General features: G+C 48.6%; 8 protein-coding genes across 8 annotated transcripts; 2 read left to right on the plus strand and 6 right to left on the minus strand.

Moving 5' to 3' along the window:
• Nucleotides 1-195: 195 nt before the first annotated feature.
• Nucleotides 196-1,979, minus strand: F5891DRAFT_1181873 (major facilitator superfamily domain-containing protein; the record flags this gene model as incomplete). Its single annotated transcript, XM_041366076.1, has 7 exons — nucleotides 196-449; nucleotides 504-1,002; nucleotides 1,052-1,208; nucleotides 1,262-1,396; nucleotides 1,446-1,606; nucleotides 1,675-1,740; nucleotides 1,806-1,979. The coding sequence occupies 7 exons, from the start codon at nucleotides 1,977-1,979 to the stop codon at nucleotides 196-198; spliced, it is 1,446 nt and encodes a 481-aa protein (XP_041232038.1).
• Nucleotides 1,980-2,477: 498 nt separating this feature from the next.
• F5891DRAFT_468755 (glutathione S-transferase) lies at nucleotides 2,478-4,208 on the minus strand. Its single transcript, XM_041371927.1, has 9 exons — nucleotides 4,144-4,208; nucleotides 3,802-4,081; nucleotides 3,512-3,749; nucleotides 3,425-3,455; nucleotides 3,325-3,375; nucleotides 3,134-3,269; nucleotides 3,015-3,072; nucleotides 2,590-2,957; nucleotides 2,478-2,540 (listed from the first exon to the last, which is right to left on the minus strand). Exons 2-8 carry the CDS (start codon nucleotides 3,990-3,992, stop codon nucleotides 2,898-2,900), a joined length of 765 nt encoding a protein of 254 aa, XP_041232039.1. The 5' UTR covers nucleotides 3,993-4,081; nucleotides 4,144-4,208; the 3' UTR covers nucleotides 2,478-2,540; nucleotides 2,590-2,897.
• A 686-nt stretch (nucleotides 4,209-4,894) lies between these two features.
• Nucleotides 4,895-6,966, minus strand: F5891DRAFT_941559 (uncharacterized protein; the record flags this gene model as incomplete). Its single annotated transcript, XM_041374351.1, has 3 exons — nucleotides 4,895-6,163; nucleotides 6,233-6,692; nucleotides 6,740-6,966. 3 exons carry the CDS (start codon nucleotides 6,964-6,966, stop codon nucleotides 4,895-4,897), a joined length of 1,956 nt encoding a protein of 651 aa, XP_041232040.1.
• Nucleotides 6,967-7,788: 822 nt separating this feature from the next.
• Nucleotides 7,789-9,750, minus strand: F5891DRAFT_468763 (DUF1714 domain-containing protein). Its single transcript, XM_041371928.1, has one exon. The coding sequence runs from the start codon at nucleotides 9,461-9,463 to the stop codon at nucleotides 7,913-7,915; it is 1,551 nt and encodes a 516-aa protein (XP_041232041.1). The 5' UTR covers nucleotides 9,464-9,750; the 3' UTR covers nucleotides 7,789-7,912.
• A 24-nt stretch (nucleotides 9,751-9,774) lies between these two features.
• F5891DRAFT_1002487 (Cullin-domain-containing protein) lies at nucleotides 9,775-12,753 on the minus strand. The gene is made up of 8 exons (XM_041360248.1): nucleotides 12,367-12,753; nucleotides 12,204-12,283; nucleotides 11,973-12,140; nucleotides 11,035-11,910; nucleotides 10,804-10,984; nucleotides 10,293-10,751; nucleotides 10,008-10,240; nucleotides 9,775-9,957 (listed from the first exon to the last, which is right to left on the minus strand). The coding sequence occupies exons 1-8, from the start codon at nucleotides 12,578-12,580 to the stop codon at nucleotides 9,880-9,882; spliced, it is 2,289 nt and encodes a 762-aa protein (XP_041232042.1). The 5' UTR covers nucleotides 12,581-12,753; the 3' UTR covers nucleotides 9,775-9,879.
• Nucleotides 12,754-12,770: 17 nt separating this feature from the next.
• On the minus strand, nucleotides 12,771-13,754 carry F5891DRAFT_941554 (UbiE/COQ5 methyltransferase; the record flags this gene model as incomplete). The annotated part of the gene is made up of 3 exons (XM_041374350.1): nucleotides 12,771-13,002; nucleotides 13,051-13,261; nucleotides 13,310-13,754. The coding sequence occupies 3 exons, from the start codon at nucleotides 13,752-13,754 to the stop codon at nucleotides 12,771-12,773; spliced, it is 888 nt and encodes a 295-aa protein (XP_041232043.1).
• On the plus strand, nucleotides 13,391-14,463 carry F5891DRAFT_1002495 (uncharacterized protein). Its single transcript, XM_041360249.1, has 2 exons — nucleotides 13,391-14,185; nucleotides 14,255-14,463. The coding sequence occupies exons 1-2, from the start codon at nucleotides 13,888-13,890 to the stop codon at nucleotides 14,431-14,433; spliced, it is 477 nt and encodes a 158-aa protein (XP_041232044.1). The 5' UTR covers nucleotides 13,391-13,887; the 3' UTR covers nucleotides 14,434-14,463.
• A 209-nt stretch (nucleotides 14,464-14,672) lies between these two features.
• F5891DRAFT_1002500 (uncharacterized protein) lies at nucleotides 14,673-17,482 on the plus strand. Its single transcript, XM_041360250.1, has 12 exons — nucleotides 14,673-14,824; nucleotides 14,897-15,232; nucleotides 15,345-15,501; nucleotides 15,553-15,616; nucleotides 15,668-15,710; nucleotides 15,760-15,855; nucleotides 15,908-16,306; nucleotides 16,363-16,423; nucleotides 16,474-16,574; nucleotides 16,625-16,743; nucleotides 16,800-17,100; nucleotides 17,161-17,482. The coding sequence occupies exons 2-12, from the start codon at nucleotides 15,050-15,052 to the stop codon at nucleotides 17,275-17,277; spliced, it is 1,641 nt and encodes a 546-aa protein (XP_041232045.1). The 5' UTR covers nucleotides 14,673-14,824; nucleotides 14,897-15,049; the 3' UTR covers nucleotides 17,278-17,482.

Consider the following 17,482-nt stretch of genomic DNA (forward strand, 5'->3'; position numbering starts at 1 on the left):
CCAGTCTCACGCTGCACAGTTCGCCTTAGTGAACATAGAATGCTTGAAACAAGATCCAAAGATCAAATTTTAATATGCTCAGGCCCATCTGCCCTACCTTGCTATCTAACAACTCATCAACAAATACTTGCAGCGCGATGAACACGAATCCTACGACAGTGCAATCCGATATCGACTCCTTTTGTGAATCACCCGTCACTCATCCCTATCTTGTACTTCATCCGGCAACTGATATGCCAGCCATCTCAATCCACCGGACAACACAATCAAGACGATATACACTGCATTTCCTCCTAGAAGATTGCGTTCCTTCGATACAGCAAAGAGCGAAGTCGCCATGGCAGGACCAATGGCACGAGCTACCGCCGCAGAGGTTTGACTGAGGCCATTGATAGCGCCAAGGACATTGTTTGTGGGGGCAGAGGCTGTGATAAACATGAAAACAGCTCCTGTAACGAAGTGAGCTGCTTGCAATGACGAGACGGTTTCATTGCAACACGCACCATATGCCATATCCCATGTGACTTCTATACATATGAGGAGAAGCAAGGCAAACGTGATTGTATAATCGACTTCACCCCTTGCACGTAAAATCCACGACATTATCGGAAACATAGCCACGAGTGGTGGGTAGCACCACACTGAAACAGAGAACAGACGCTTTGAACCAATCCAATCGGTGATTCTGGCGAAGAATAATGCCTGAAATACACCATCCGTGATCCCAACCAGCGCCATCCACAAGCCAATAGTAGCAGGATCAAATCCAAGACCGCCAAGGTAAGTAGGTGTCGACAAGAACAGCGGCAAAAGAACCCTAAAAGAAACGTCAAGGAAGGAGAGCATGGCGTAGTTTGCCATCGGAATGACAACGGAAGGCGTAAGGAGAGATCGCAAGGGCATGTTGGCCATCGAGTTTTTGGCAAGTAATTCTCTGTCGGGGCTACTTGAAACGCTGACCGTAGTTGAAGTGAACTTTGGCCGACGCTTTGTCGATAATGTCTACTGATCGTGAGTGATGTGTGCGATATGGTAGGGATCCAAATCTTACTTCTTCCAAGAAGATTATCATCATGACAAGGGCCAGGACGAGCAGACAGGCTGCCACCCCACAAGGTAAAAAGTACGGGTAATGTCTCCAGAACGAACCGGAGAACAATGCCGGCCAATGATCCTGCGGTCGCGCGAGTGTTCCTCCCATTAAAGGACTGACATGTCAATCTCATTATTTACCACCTCCGTCGTCAACGACCTTACTCACCCAACAAAGCCTCCGATGCACCAAACAATCGGGATCAGGGCAAATCCCTGAGCCATATTTGTGGAGTCCGTCAATTCTCCCATCATAGTCTTCATTACTACGACGTTGCCATTCAGAAAACCGCACATGCAACGGCTGGAAAAACCATGTTAGAGATGTATATTTCCTTCGGGTGAAGATATACCTAACAACAAGGCTCCAGAAGTTCGTCGAAAGGCCGAAACATAGCATCGAAATGCATGTTCCTAATAGTCCGATGACTAATACCGGCTTACGCCCAATGCGGTCAGACAGCCGAGCCCACTTCAACACCGTCAGTGCTTGTCCGACGAAAAACAGAGAGTCCTGCCAATCACATCCGATGAGTGAACCATTCTCACAAGCAATTCGCAAGACGTAATCCTGGCACTTACAATGATTCCAGCATAATATCCTACAGCCGCATCGTCGCCCCCAGTGATTCCAAGTTCTCTGATCAGCTAAGAGAGCAAAACAGTATCAAAGGTGTACATCGAAGAGAAGCATCGTGATTGCGAAACCATACCTGATTGATGTACGGGAATATAGATGTCGAAGCGATGGGTTCCGCAAGTTGCAGCGTTATAAGTATGCCTATCTGAAGCTTTGGAAGGGGCGTTTTAGTTTTTTTCGAGCCCTTGGCAGGTACCAGAGGCGTTGTCTCATTTATCATAATTTCATGAGAATTGGAGGTATCCATTCTGGTGGGTTGATGAAGGGTTAGTGAGAGGGAAGATATCCAACGAACTCCCTTGATTTGATTATACGAACCTCGTCTGTATTTATAGCCTGCCCATCGTCGATATACTAGTCAGCTATCAGATATACGTATGTAAACGTAGAGTCGATTTGTCAAGTAACATACCTGAGGGTGGAGAAAATCGGCGCGAGTCATCCGAGTTACGAATGAAACGCTGTTAGAGAGGCTAACAGAGTAAGCAATATAGTTTGAAGTCGACTCTCGACAAGCATGGAAAGCATCTCCAGAACTCGTGTTTGGCAAAAGCATGAGTGATAGATTCAAAAGATATGCAAACGATTGAAAAACGATTCCATACGACTACCCAATGGCCAGGGCTAGCGAAGATATTGAAATTCGCAAGCCAAGCGACGGGTGATTTCCATTCTGGAACATTTTTGCCGACTATTTTTATAAGAATCATATCACGAGGATTGGTTGCAATCGTGTCAGGGATGTTTACTAGTCCAAATGTTCAAATGAAGAGAAATGGCATCTGCCCGCGGGTATCTTGCTTTCTTACTGTGGAGTTCGATCAGTTAATCGACTTCCAAAAACCGCCTATGCTTACACTGATTAGCGTGGTGTTACCGTGCATCCCGTAGTGTGAGATCCAAGAAAGACGGTCCGATGACCTGACATGCAGGTGTGGTGGTATTACGTCGCCATTGACTGAACTTGTCCAAGCACTTAAGCTTTACACAGTATCGGGCGCTTCAAATAGAACGAGGAGAAAGCCAAATCTGGATGCTCGTCTTCACCTGCTGACACGTTAAAACCAATAAGTACCATCTTGCAATAACTGCAAAAATACAAATGCGAGAAGAGATCATTTACTAAACGCTTATGCTAGATTCCAGACTCAGTGCTACGAGTCCATTACGGAATAGTAAGGCCATCTTGAACAGCCTTACGCGCATTGATACGACCAAGCCACATCTAAACCGATCAAACTTTAGAAACAAGACACGAAACAAGACACGTTCGAACGCCCACCTCGAGGCTCGGCCACTCATCAAGAGATTCGATACCCGCGAATTGATGAACATTAATCCTGAATACAATAGAACCAGAGTGAGAACATCAGAAAGACGTCTTCGCAAGGGAAACCGAACAAAGATGGGACCAACCATGGGAAAACGTTGATATCTGCAGCGCTATAGACGCCCCGGCCGGGCCCAGCGAGATAATCACGGTCTGTGAGGCGGATCTCCATCACGCCATAGAGGCGCTTTGTTTCCAGGATATAGCCTGATGTCGTCATCATCAAGCGCATATGAAACATTAATCAACAGAAACGACTCACGCTTCTTTGCATAGGGAATGTCCTCGGGTGCAAACCTATTGAAATGATTCGCTGCGCTACGTCAACTCAAAACGTCAATGCCAAGTTCGAATTTACAGACCTTGGCCCTGCATAGGACCAACGCCTCCATGCTGCAACGACCGTGTCATCAGTACAAAATCCCACCAGACGCCAGAGGAGTACTCACTGCCCACAACATCCACTGAAGCATCTCGCTGTACTCATTCGGCTGCGACACAGGGTCGAACCCAAGCTTCCTCTCCGGGTCATAATGCTGTTCGAGATACAGCAGAATAGCAGCTGTCTCAAACACCACGAAATCTTCCCGTGCGCGGTCGACGAGCACTGGGATTCGCCCGTTTGGGTTCAACTTGATGAACCAGGGCTCTTTTTGGTCGTTGCGTGAGATGTTTATTTTCTGGACGCTGTGAGAGTCAAAATTCAGGATATCGTTCCAGGAGAAGAGGAGGCACTCACTCATAATCGACCTTTTCTCCATAAACTGCTCTAAGCTCTTCGAGAAAAACACTAACTTTGCGTCCGTTTGGAGTTCCAGCGGTGTATAGAACAAAAGGCTTGGGCTTGGACGTATGTACAGTAGACATATTACGAGGGGTGGTTGATAGTGACCTTGCTACGGAGCTGAGACGGTGAAAGGCGACTTGCATGGCTTTCTAGGGGTATGGACTGACGCCATGTTCGAGTACGGATGACCTGATCCGTATGACCGACGGGTGTTGTTGCTGACATATAATATCTGCCGAAATTTATGGTTCAACCGCATCAGTCAGCAACTGGACACAATAATTTGCCTCCTACATAATTCGCGGACTTCTTGGCTTCTCTATCAAGAACTGGACCCGGTCTTAAGCTTCTTCAGGCGTATCTTGCCGATCCGAGCGATCTAAGAGAGTTTGCCCAGAAGAATGAGAACAACGTCAATAGAGCCGAGCACCGCTCGACACTGTTCGGAACAAATTCTGAGTTGAAAACTTCAATCTTGGAACGGGAGAAGAACCAGTGGGAACCAGAATTTTTTTTAAAACGTGTAAACCTGAATTTCTACCGCGAAAAAAAAAGAACTATAACTATAAGTACACATATATAACGGGAGACCTGATGAACGAAAAAGAGAATGGAAAAAGAGAAAGATAAGAGGGAGAGGAAGAGGGAGAGGAGCATGTATATGATATGATACTAGAAATACGATATCCATCATGATGACTCACTCACATCAGCCCGGTCAACAAACGGAGTATGAAAAGGGCTAGACAAAATATGCGAAAAGAGAACAGAACTCGAAAGCGGCTGTACTGTAACTAGATGAGAACGCGTGCATGCGATAAACCAGGAGATGAGATAAACAGTGACATAACATTGTCCAAGATCATCGCACAATTGAAATGCGGTCATGCAGAATGTCCGAGCGGATAGGGCAGAGCAGAGAGCAAAGAATGTGTCTTGATAGCATCGAGGAAAGCGCTGGGACGCATAGCACGTCGAGCAAAACAGTGATTGGCATCGTAACATCCCACTGACATGGCATGAAATCAACAGAACGCAAATAAAATCAGCGCTCCTCCGCATTTTTATGACTCTCGCCCCTCGCCGTCTCCCCGCTTCCGCTCCCACCACCACCATTGAACACCCCCGAGCCCGAGTAATACATCCTACCCGGTGGCCGCGCACCATCTGTTTGTGGTTGGCGAAGCGTATTTGGACGCTCAGGCCCAGGTACAGCCTGAGATCGTAGCGGCGGTGTGCCTTTTGGATTAGCCGCAGGCACGACAGGCCCACAGCGACTGGATGAAGGAGCAAATGGCGAATAAGGTGTTTGGGATTGGGGTTGCGATTGCAACTGGCCCTGGTCGAGACGCGGGGCGTCTAATCGTGCGACGGAGGACGACATCCTGCGGTCACGGTCTGTATCAGGAGAACGAGACGCAGCGCGGTCCCGGTCTTTATCGGTGCCCCAGCTAAGCGGCGACACTCGTCTGCGTTGCTCAGTGCCAGTGGTTGGAAATCTGTACGACGAAGATGGTTCCGAACCCGAACTCGTCGTTCCATTTTGTTGGAACTTTGACTGCGGATACCCAACACCGCCGCCGCTCGTACTTTGATTCCGCACCGAATCCGCACGCACTGCACGTAGTGCCTCCTCCAACAAATCCAAGCGCTGACGCATACCCTGCATCTCCTCCTGCATCGACCGCGTCCGTTTCTCCACCAACTCCTCGACCACCGCATCTACCTTCTGCAGAGATTGGAGGAGCGCGTTTGATTTTTGAAGCTGCTCAGACAGCCAGTTTTTCATCTGCTTCGAATCATTGAGCGCGTCGTAAAAGACTTCGAAAGGCGCTAGAAATGCAGATTTATCTCCAGAGTAACCGGGGTGTTGAAGGGCGCGAGGTGTGGGCGGGACTAGTGAACTGGCGATTGGTATAGCAGGGGGAGATCTTGTAGTCGCCGTCTTGGGTGCGCTCACCGAGGGACCTATCGTGTGCTGCAAGCCAAATCGGGTAGGTGTTGGAGGAACGTTGGTGGCTACTCTTCGCGTGGTCTGGTTTCCGCTTAGAGCGGTTGGAAGTCGTGGTAAAGCCATGGGGAACCGACCGAACTCTGGGACTGGAGGGGCGCTTTGTATGACAGGTGCGAGCGGATCAGAAGAGTTAGTCCCACGAGGGCTGATGACAATATCGGCTGGTTTTCTTTTGCGACCACCGGACTGAGCTGCGCGACGACGTGCGAAACTAATAGGGGGAGGTGGTAGGGAATTTGAAGGAGGGCTTTTCTGAGGTACTTCTGGTTGATTTTGGGTTGCGGTGAGAGAGAGCGGTTGCTGACTTGGGACAATCATAGGAGGAGGGGTGAGTGGCTGTGATTGAACAGTCGCACGACTGCCAGATACAAGAGTATTTCCACCTGAACGGGTGGCTGTATTGGGACTACGCCTACCCAACCTTGGAAGACTTAGCTTTGATGCTGCCAGGGAACCGTCCGGGGGGGAAGAAGAAGAAGTACCATTATTAATAGCAGCTGGGAGCACGGGACACGGAGCGGGGGGAGCAGCGAAACTTGGTCTGCGCTGTTCGATGAGCTGCTGTTGTTTTATGGTAGACCTCGGGTGAACGTCTTCTACGGTTGGTATTGATATGACCACGGGAGTTATTGGGGTTGAATGTGAAATTTCAGAGGAGGAAGGGGTGGTTGAGGGAGGGAGTGTGGTACCACTCACAGTCACCCGTCGTTTCTTTGGTGACGGTGGAATGACAGTAGGAGAAGTGATTTGAGGAGGGGAAGGAGAATCGATGATACTATCATCAGGGTCATCTTCCTCCTTGATTCTAAGGACTCTGGGTGACTGACGGCTAAGATTTTGATTGAGAATGGGATTGAAAATAGGAAAAGGACATACCCAGAGTCATCTGTACTATCCCGACGGATTGCTACGTCTTCTCTTGAACGTTTCCTGGAGTTTCTTAATTGTTCTACGCTAGGTTGCCTTGATGGAGAAATTGTATGATGAGTTCTTGGTTGAATTGGTGGTAACGCGTTATTAGAATTTGGGATTGAACTAAGAGAAGAGGTGCTAAATGCCTGGGCGAAGGAGGGTAGAGACTGTGGAGCGTGATTGACGGACATGGTCGTGGTAATCGTTGTGGTGGTCGTTGTGGTCGTTGTGGTTGAAACGGAACCGAATGATGAATTCAATTGGAATTGAAGAGATGAACCAAAAATGAATTGCAGGTTGGTGTTAGCTTCCACAAGAAGATTCGACTTATTCGCGTAATTGAGACCGTTCCAATGGCGAGATCATGATAGGCCTTTTAATTAAGTCGAATGGTAGCACAGCTAAAGATGATCATAGTAGTCATCATCATCTATCACCTGTGCAACACTATGCACAACACTGCAACTCGGCTTTCGGTCAACTTGATAGTAAATCATTATCCGATGTCTCGGCCATCCGATGAAAAGGCCTCGAGGCTTATAATCACACAGTCATTCTGCAGTGAAACTGTGCAAAATCCACTCGGGGCGTTCCTTCGCAACCGATAGGCAGGGCGTAGCTGATAGTATCATAGTAGTAAGTACCCTGCTAGCTGCCCCATTGCACGTGTACTGGTTACTAGTAGGACTGAATTCTTATATTATACCGTAACACTCGTGGGTACCCTTTGCTTCCACACAATAACCTCCAGCCTTCTAAAAACAGCGGTACTACAAGAACACCGTAAGCGACTTCATTTAACCCGAAAACCAATCTCACTTTTTAACTCCTTATCCCACCTGAACTCGTCGAGAATCTTCGACAGAAGATCAAAATTCAAATTCACCATCAGAACATTGCTAGCTTCAATCCCCCGTAACCATCCTCCCCCATGAAGGTACACGGTCCAAGATCCGATCACTCCATCAGCATAACGCCAGGCGTTGACATCTCATTTCAATCCATAAATGGGTACCCGCGACGCTCAACTACATCCTCTTACAAGCCAGTGAAACCTCAAAATCCAAGCGACGTAAACGCGGTAGCCTCCCAGAAGCCAATTTCAAATCTGATAGACGTTATTCACCGCGCATCTCTTTATGATTTCGTCCGCTTCTTCCTCGCCGTCAACACCGTGATTATTGGAGGTCTGCCGTTACCAGCGCTTGTGGCTTCCCCGTCTTCCTTTGTCGGCGGTGGGCGATTTTTGACCGCAATCGTACCATATATGTACGAGTGGTATGTTTCCAGAGAAGCAACTGGTTCCGGAAATGGATTGGGAGATATGTCAACGATCGGTCTCTTTCCATTCACAAGACGAGGTGGGGGCGTCTGTGGAGGTGCTAGAGTGCTCCGAATAGGCTCAGGCTCAGGCGTTTGTCGCCCCGATCTGTCTGCTATGACAAGCGGAAGAGGATTCGACTTGAGTCCATCGCACAACCCTCGTATGGTATCTTCAATCACTTTAGTCGACCACACCGCCTTTTCCACAGATGGAAATTCGTGAGCAGTCAATAATGACGTCAACACACGTTTGTTCATCTGCGACGAAACCTGCCCTGCTTGGGGTGCAAGTGGTGACACTTCACTCGTAGTGAGTGTCGAGGCCGGCCTGGCGGTACTAGAGACAGCAATCACGAAAAACCCGGTGACCGCCCCTGCAATACATTCCTGTCGGAACGACATCCGCTCCCAGAATTCTTCCACAGACACCTTCTTGACTTCTTTAAGCGTCTGGTCCTCTTTTTTACTCCGACCTTCCTTCTTTTCTGAAGCGTCGGCTGACGATATGTCTTCTTCGTGCGTCTTTAACGTATCCGCTCTTGCGCGTTTTCGCTCTGGGGACCTCACCCCATCCGCATCCGTCGTGTACGCAATCTCATCGATAAATCGAGATTTAGGGTCATCATCAAATGATGGTATACATTGCCCAAGATGACGAGGCGAATCGCCTCCCGAAGGACAAGGACACGGTAGGGGGATTTCGTCCTGCGAATAAGGGTGACCGTATGTCCAACTGCACGAACCAGTCGATGGGTATACCCGCTCCAACGAGTGATGAGCTTCAAACTCGCTGAGACCGGGTAAGATATAATACAGTTTGGTGCGGCATATATCTCCCACGCGAGTCGCTAACTCGCCTACGACAGTGCTGAATTGGCGTTTCCACCAAGCACAGAGCTTGATGTCGCTTAGGGGGCGCTTGTTCGGGTATTCTGAAGAGTTTGGAAATAGATATTGATTCTGTGCTCTCGCAAAGACGTGAATCCATAGATGGTTGGCGGAGATGGGACGCGTGGCAGGGTCTGCGTAGAACAGCAGGAGTGCACGAACAAGAGCTGGGGTGGGAGATGGTGCAGTTGCTTGTCCGGTAGAGTCCACTTTTGAGACATACAATATCGCACAGGACGTCGTAGGGATGTTATACACGCATGCTTCGATTGCAGAGACGAACACGGGAGAAGAGTCTGGTGTGGTTTGCTCGGAAAGCAGAATCAAAATGTCTTGCAAGTACGACCTTGGTCGCGGATTCGCAAACGGGAAAAGGTTGCCGTGCTTTCTGGGTGATGAGACCAAGACATGAAGATGGAACTCACGAGTTCCTGGTAGGCTGTTGAGGCCTGCTAGGAGCGCGTCCCGCAAAGTCATGACTGCGATACGTGGGAATATGCGATTTCTGCTCAGCGGCACAAGAACGAGGAACCCGAATTGGTCGGTGAGGGCCCCAGGTAGGGGTCAGACCGGTCAAGGTTAACGTTGGGCCGAACCAAGGAGGAGACTCGGGGCTATGGTGCTGCTCCACCGTCCTGTGTAACGAAACGGAGAACCACTGCCCTGTAATCACACACGCCTCACAGCTCCACTCAACCGCCACCAGTAGTACTGATGCTATCATAGCTAGATCAATCACAGATCGTAGACTATGCCCTTTCAAAGTTTCGCTCCCGAGAGCATATAAAGAGGAAGCAGAAGGAAGAGAACATCTATTTGATCTTCTGAGGGCAATGCATGATATTACAAGAAGGAATGTATGATACAAGGAGTTGGCTTGATAAAGGCTAGAATCATGCCACGTATGCAAATGTGTCTCTCGTACCATCGACGCGCTCAATATATTCCTTCTCCAATAGTGTATCAATTGCCTGGAACCACAGATAAGTGAACGTTCAAGCGAAGGAACAAGAAATCCTACCTTCTTGATATCGGGAATCTTGGGGGCGAATCGTTGCGAAATCTGAGAAATCACCTCCTGAATCAAAGGCTGGTTCTTCATCGTCTTGCGTGCCTTCATGATTCGGACAATAGTGGCCTGTATCACATATTTACGGTCCTCATCAACAGTTTTGAGTACCTCCGAGGACTCCGCCTTCACCTCAGCCTTGATTGGCTGATTCAAGTTGACACGGATCTTCTTAGACTTGAAGTCTAACCAAAGTGTATTAGTCTCAAACGTAATGCGAAACGAGGTAAGCCATACTGGGGTTCAAATCATATTGATCGGTCTCCTCGTTGATAAGAACCTTGGCCTTCACCAAAAGCGTCAGCACCTGAGTCAAGATGTCCTTGCTGATAGCCGTGGCAGTAATCAACTCCTCCAGTGATAACGTGTCATGTTTGTTATACTGCAGGAGAACGGACATTTGATAAGAACTGGTCATCAAGATGTACTTCTGATTGAGGTAGTTCGTCCTCAGCTCGTTTTTCGAGTAATTCCACAACCATGTTAGTTTGCGGCCGGAGTGCTTCGTCTGATAGTACTTGGAGAAGCGATCGTACGTAGGAAGAATTTCAGGAGGAATGATGAAATCGTTGTTCGGTGCGCTGAGCGGCCAGAAGTTCGTGCCGAGAACCATGATGGAGAAGTTGATGTCCATGTCTTCGTGATTCGCCATTCGCTCCTTGAACTGATCAGTTAGGTCTTTACTGAGACTCATGTCTAAAGAAAAAGATAAGCGGCCGCAAGGTGGTGTGTGGGGTATGGAACATACCGGTGAACATTCTCTGTAACTTGTTGGTGTACTCGAAACCACAAGCTTCCTTCAACTTGGAGATCATGCTCGCCTCGCTCTCGTCGGATGCAGATACGCCGTGAATCAGGCGCTTGGACAATTTGGTAGCATAGAACGTCTGGAACACGTCCTTGTCCTCGATGTACTTGAAAAGTACCATCTACATACACGAATGAGACATCAGTGAAAAACATCGAGTGAGGTACTTACCACGCGGTTCAGAGCACCTTCAAGGTCCTCCTCCTCAGCCATCTTGTTGTTTTTGCGAAGCAACATATCCGCGTGCTTCGCGAGTAATTCTGGCGACTTTGTCGTCGACGAACCCGTTGCAGAATTACGATTGACAAACTCTCTGCATGCCTTATCGAGCGACGCGACAAAGCCAGCTTCTCCCCTGAAGCTCCTCGTGACGGTGTCCGAGTTCTTGCGATGAACCTCAAGCAGTGCATCGACGTATGCCTTGGGATCCAACGAATCTGCACCCTCTGATCCTTCGCCCAAGAGTTTCGCAACAGCAGCCAGACCGGCCTTCTTCACATGTTCCTCAAATTTCTTTCTCAAAGGCTCCAGGCCTTCGGGTATGCGCGATAATAATGCATACATCCTCTGCAGGTCTTCGTCTTTGTCAAAATCGAGCAAGCTTTGGAAGCTCTCCCACATAAGGTCAGAGTGCTGACGGATCAGCACATGCTCGCACTTGCTGACGAGCTGTTTCCGTGTGTCAGTGTTAAGGTATCGGTCGACACGGTCCTCTTCCTCCTTCAGGCGCTCTTCGGCTTTTTTCAGATAGTCAGATACACTGCTCTCTGCCAGAAATGCCTCAGATTCCTGCTCGTAATACTTCTCTGTTGCGTCAAGGAACGGTGTCTCCAGGTGCTCCCTGTATACATCAAGCGATGCCTTGTTGATGTCTGACTCGTCAAGACCAAGCGAAACGAATGAGTCAACCACTTTTTTCACAAGACCTTGATCGATCGTCTCGCCATTTCTTTGACGCTCGATCAATCGGAGGATGGCACCAGCAAGCTTTGTGTGCTTGCTCTGGACATGGAGGAAGAAATTTGATTTCCATTGTACGAGCGCGAGCTGTGAGAGGTAATGTGTGTATGAGGATCAGTGTGACAGCGTGAAGAAAAGGGGTGACGCACGGTGTATACAGGATATACACCCTTCCGACCTTCATCCCTTTCTCGCTTCACCCAGTGGCGATTGAGGTACGTGAATAGTCGATTGATGTAGTTAGCACCTGTCGTGTATCTGTCCCATTCACTGGCGTAATATCGTAGGAGAGCTTCATCTTGGAGGGAATCGGATTGCTATAGGACGGATAAGAATTATGTTTGATCGCGCGTGATATCAGGGAAAGGGAGTCAACCTACATCCTTGAGAAGCTTGAGATGGGTGATGAAATACCGAATGAGATTGTTGTACAGATCCGAGCCCATCAGGTTAGCCCCTGCTGTTGAGGAGTCAGACTGTGGTCTTATCACTACAGGAAAGACATTGCTTCCAATGAGACTCACTTCGGCTTCCCTGACCAACAGTATCGGTAGTAGGTATTATGCATGCGCGAGGACGTGCAATAATTGTAAGCCACAGTGTAGAGGCTCATGTACTTGGAATATGAGACGCCAGTCTGGAGCTTGGTCATGATGTGGTCCACTCCCTCCTCAAGAAAAGCCCATGTTGTTGCAAGATCTGCACTCGCAGGTGGCATTGGATGAGAAACATTGGCGGACGTTGTTGTGGATGACATGATGATCGTTTGTGAAGGACAGCTGTCGTGACTTGTGAGTACGCACGCTGAGGCGCGGCTGTCACACTGGTGGCGCTACCTCGCGTGCTTCGCACAAATATTGTTTGCAACAGCTCACACAAAACAAAAAGAAAGTGAGACAGACGGTGGGTATTAGAATCGTAGTACGAAAATGAAAATTATGTTATTGCTAAATCTTCACTCCTGTGTGTATCGAGGCAATGCCTCCCCAGAGTTCTGTCCATGCGCCACCATCAAAATCACCTCCTGTGGAGAACCCTGCATCTCTGATCATCTGCGCAAAGTCGGGCTGGCTTGGGAATTTGCGTATAGATTCCACCAAATACTGGTATGAATTACGGTCACCAGCTAGAATGGTTCCAAGCAGTGGGATGACCGTGAATGAGTATTGGTCGTACAGTCTACAGACTAAATTAAAATGAGATAGTAATGAAATGAAAATTACTTACGTGCTCAGGAGCGGGTTATTAACCTTGCTGAATTCAAGACACGCGAAGGTAGCACCAGGCTTGAGAACGCGGTAAGCCTCGCTTAACACAGCGGGGACAGACGTGCAGTTGCGGATGCCAAATGCAATCGTGTAGAGGTCGTATGAATCGTTCTTGAACTGAGAAGCAGTCAGCTCTTGTGCATTTGCCTCATGGAATGAAACCTGAGGTGCTGACAGATGTCATGAAGTAGAGTATATGACAGGCACGGTAAGCTCACTATTGTGATACATTGTCTTTTTGAACCTCATGAATCCCTCCTTCAGCATCTGCGCGTTGATGTCCACGATGTCCACGGTCATCTCTCTGTCCGCATAGTTCTCCCTTGCATGATCCAAGATACGGAGAGCAATGTCGCCTGTTCCTCCTGCAACGTCTATACACCGAAGGGGACCTTTGCGACCTGGCTTGAGAGTATCTACAAAAGAGTCTTTCCACAGCCTGTGCACACCGAGAGAGCTTGCATCATTCATCAAGTCATACTTGGACGCAACAGAGTCGAAAACACCCTTCACGAGTGATTCCTTCGACTCCTCTGGAACTGTCCTGAAGCCAAACGAAGTCGTCCGGCCAGCAGGACCTGATGAACGAAGGATATGATGATTATGAATCGAGCGGCATGCTGACAGCTTGCGAGGTAGTCGTATTGACCTTGTTGCCTGCATAGCTCGAATGAACTTTTGGAGCAGACAACGCGTCCACTATAGGGATGGGAATATTACTGTAAGCGTCAATGTTTTGCTTGACTTGACTGACAGGCTGAACGTTGAACGTTGAACACTCCTGCGGACAACTCAAATGCTAAAGCCACGGTTATCTCTTTGGTTCACTCGTGGTTATGCTACTCGCATTGCAGAAAAGCCTCCAGCACGTTTTCCAGATCCATTACTGAATGCTCCCAACGTTGCTGTCAAAACACTCAAGGACGAGAACTTGACATTCATTCATCGACCTCCCCCAACAGTACCTTCACCTCATTCAACAACTTTAGCTCCTGCTTCTCCGTTGCTCAAGTCTCCGACACCATCTAATAAACATGCACCCATGCCACCTTTCTTGCGGCCTTCGGCTTACAATGCTGCCCCATTACGAATGTCTGATAAAGACATTGAGCAACTACGAAAGTTGAGGCTGTCTAATCCAGAAAAACACAGCCGTGCTCAACTTGCTAAACTGTTCAAATGCACGCCAAACTTTGTGTCCAAGATTGCCGCCCTCCCGAGGCCCAAACGGAAGGAGTTTGCAAGGAAGATGGAGGCGGAGCATGAGACTGTAAGGGAGCAGTGGGGAGAGAAGAAGGCTACCTTTGTTGCTATTAAGCAGAAACGCCGCGAGTTCTGGTGAGGTACGGAGCACCATGGCTACATCTTCTTGGTCCGTTTCTCAGGCCTCTAATGATTTGTGCACGACTGACTAGCACTGGCTTCATCAGCGTAACTAGAGTCGTAGCCTGTGTAGATGGATTTTGCCTGTTACGTTACCGACGCAATTGATCCTACTTTACTTCGCCGACGCGACAACCCGTTCCGTAATTTTCCGTCCTTCCGACTCTTGTCACTCTTTCCAAATCGGGAGCACGACTCACTATCGTTCCACTTCTCCCCATGGACCTGCATGGTCAAATGAGTCGATTTTCATGCCAACGCGCTAGCTCTGGTGTTTTCCCCGTGGTCCAATTACATTAATCCATCGTTTTTAATACTAGCCTGATGTAAAAATTTGCCGGACGGCGAAGGTACATATTTCCCCGAATTCTGTTCAAGCCCTTTTTATAGACTCTGAAGCCGTGGGGGGTCTTCACTCACAGCTTCGTGAACTTCCTCCTCTCGTACCACCTTGTACCGAGAACTTTGTTTCAATATCTGGATGCTGTGTCGTGCCACTTACTCTTCCTATAAAGCTACACTGGCTTCTGCGTTCAACCGCCCAGCACGTTCTCTCGCATTCCAATTTTCATACCATGGCGTCAACTCGTTTTCCTCCCCATTTTGCTCAAACTGATCACCGTCAGCGCTCTCTCAACCAAATGCGTTCCAAACAGCTTAGTCTTGAAAAATACATCTACCTAAATGGCCTCAAAGGGCGTGACTCTAATCTGTTCTATGACATTTTGCTTGAGAACATGCAAGTAAGCATACTCGTCGTCTCGTGTAAAACCGGGACTGAGGTGTTTTGAATTACTCAGGAAATGATTCCCATCTTGTATACACCAACTGTAAGGTGCTTCACCAGGTCGTGTGACCATACTTAAGAAGTGCTCTTCGAAGGTTGGAGAAGCTTGTGTCAACTACTCCCATATATGGAGGCGACCCGAGGGTCTTTATGTCTCCATTGAAGACAAGGGTCGCATTCGCGACGTTTTGGCCACCTGGCCAAATTTCAACGATGGTCGTATAGCTGTCGTTACCGATGGTAGGCTAGGTCGATGCTCCATGTTATGTATCTTCCTGATCAAACCATCAGGCTCTCGTATTCTCGGTTTGGGCGATCTTGGGGCAAACGGTCTGCCTATCAGTCTTGGCAAATTGTGAGTGTTTACGCTTTTCCAGAGAATTCTTCAACGAACATAAATATGCAGGGACCTCTACATCGCTGGTGCCGGCATCAAACCGACATCTACTGTAAGTCCATGCTTTTCATATTCACCTGCGCCCAATTGACTCTGGCCAGGTCCCGATTTGCCTGGATTTAGGTACCAATACACAACGTTACCTCGATGATCCTCTCTACATCGGCGTTCGCCGCCCACGCCCGTTGGCCGCGGAAGTAAGTCCCCTGCTATCATATGCACGTCCATATATTCACATGTGTATTGAAGATGGACGAATTCATGGACGAGTTCATGGAGGCCATGAAAGAAGTCTTCCCTACCCTACTAGTACAATTCGAAGACTTCTCAACGGACAACGCGTTCAAATACCTTGAACGGTACCGCCATCAATATCGTGTTTTCAATGATGATGTCAGTCGATCACATTCCAACTCTCACTCTGTTTTTATGTTGACCCCTGTGCAGATCCAAGGCACTGGATCCGTGATCTTGTCAGGTTTCACAAATGCCGCTCGTTTGTCTTCTGCCGCTTCCGGGCTGCCACCATCAGATCACAAAATCCTGTTCCTCGGAGCCGGTTCTGCAGGTATCGGTGTTGCCAAGCAATTATTGTCCTTCTTTACCTTGTCTGGCCTGAGTCCCGAAGAGGCAAGGTCTCGAATCTACGTGAGCTTAAACCACATTTGAAGGGCATTTGAATTTGTCACTTATTAAGCCGTTAGACTGTTGATTCAAAAGGTCTTATTACTGCCAACCGCAAAGGTCTTCAAGAGCACAAGAAGTGTATGAGGATGTCTTTGTGTTGCCTTCTACGAGCTAAACTGCAATTACAGTCTTCGCGCGCACTGATTACGATGGCCCCGCGCTCACTGACCTCGTTGACATCATCAATCACGTGAAGCCCACCGCCTTGCTCGGCCTGAGCACCATCAGAGTACGCCTTCCAGTAATGGTTGTGTTTTGCGTAACCTCACTTCGTTCTAGAATGCATTCACCGAGAAAGTTGTTAAGGCGATGTGTGCGTTGAACCCCCGTCCCATCATCTTTCCCTTGTCGAATCCCGTCGCGCTATGCGAACTGGACTACCAGGACGCCATCGAATGGTAAGTTAACAGAACCCCCGCAGTATAGTCGATGTTGATGATCCTCGCCTGTAAAGGTCCGATGGACAGGTCATCTTTGCGTCAGGCAGCCCGTACGAGCCCTTGTCTCATAATGGTGTCGTGTACGAGCCTGGCCAAGGAAACAACATGTACATCTTCCCCGGTATCGGCCTCGGCGCAATCCTCTCCCGAACTCGGCACGTATCAGATGCTATGGTCGAACAGGCAGCCATTGCACTTGCCAACTCCTTGACCGAGGAAGAGAAGGCGGCCGAGCTTGTATATCCTCGCCTTGCGCGCATCAGGGATATCAGCGCCCAGGTCGCATTTGCCGTTATCAGACAAGCCCAACAAGATGTAAGGAGGGAACGATACCCACGCCTGAGTAGAAATTCGATGCTGATTTTTATACTCCAGAAATTGGACGATAATGCTTATCTGCGTACACTCCCCGATTCCGATCTTTTGGGACTCATTCATGACAAGATGTGGCAGCCATCTGCGTTGCAGCTGCGTTCATTTACGCGACTTTAGTTACTCGGGGGGATGGAGTTAAGACAGAAGTCTGAGACTGTCAGGACGGGCGACGGAGAATGCGGGAGGGCGACGGAATGTTTCTATTCTTGGCTTTTGTCACTTGCATGCTATTGCTCTCCTTATGTCCCATTCATCGTCCTCCACCGGACAGTGTGTATGTATGTATTGTTAATTATTTGAATAGAAGGAACTAGAAGAATCG

This window comes from Suillus fuscotomentosus (genome assembly GCF_016647785.1).
Source record: "Suillus fuscotomentosus strain FC203 chromosome Unknown F5891scaffold_4, whole genome shotgun sequence".
Classification (NCBI taxonomy): Eukaryota; Fungi; Basidiomycota; class Agaricomycetes; order Boletales; family Suillaceae; genus Suillus; species Suillus fuscotomentosus.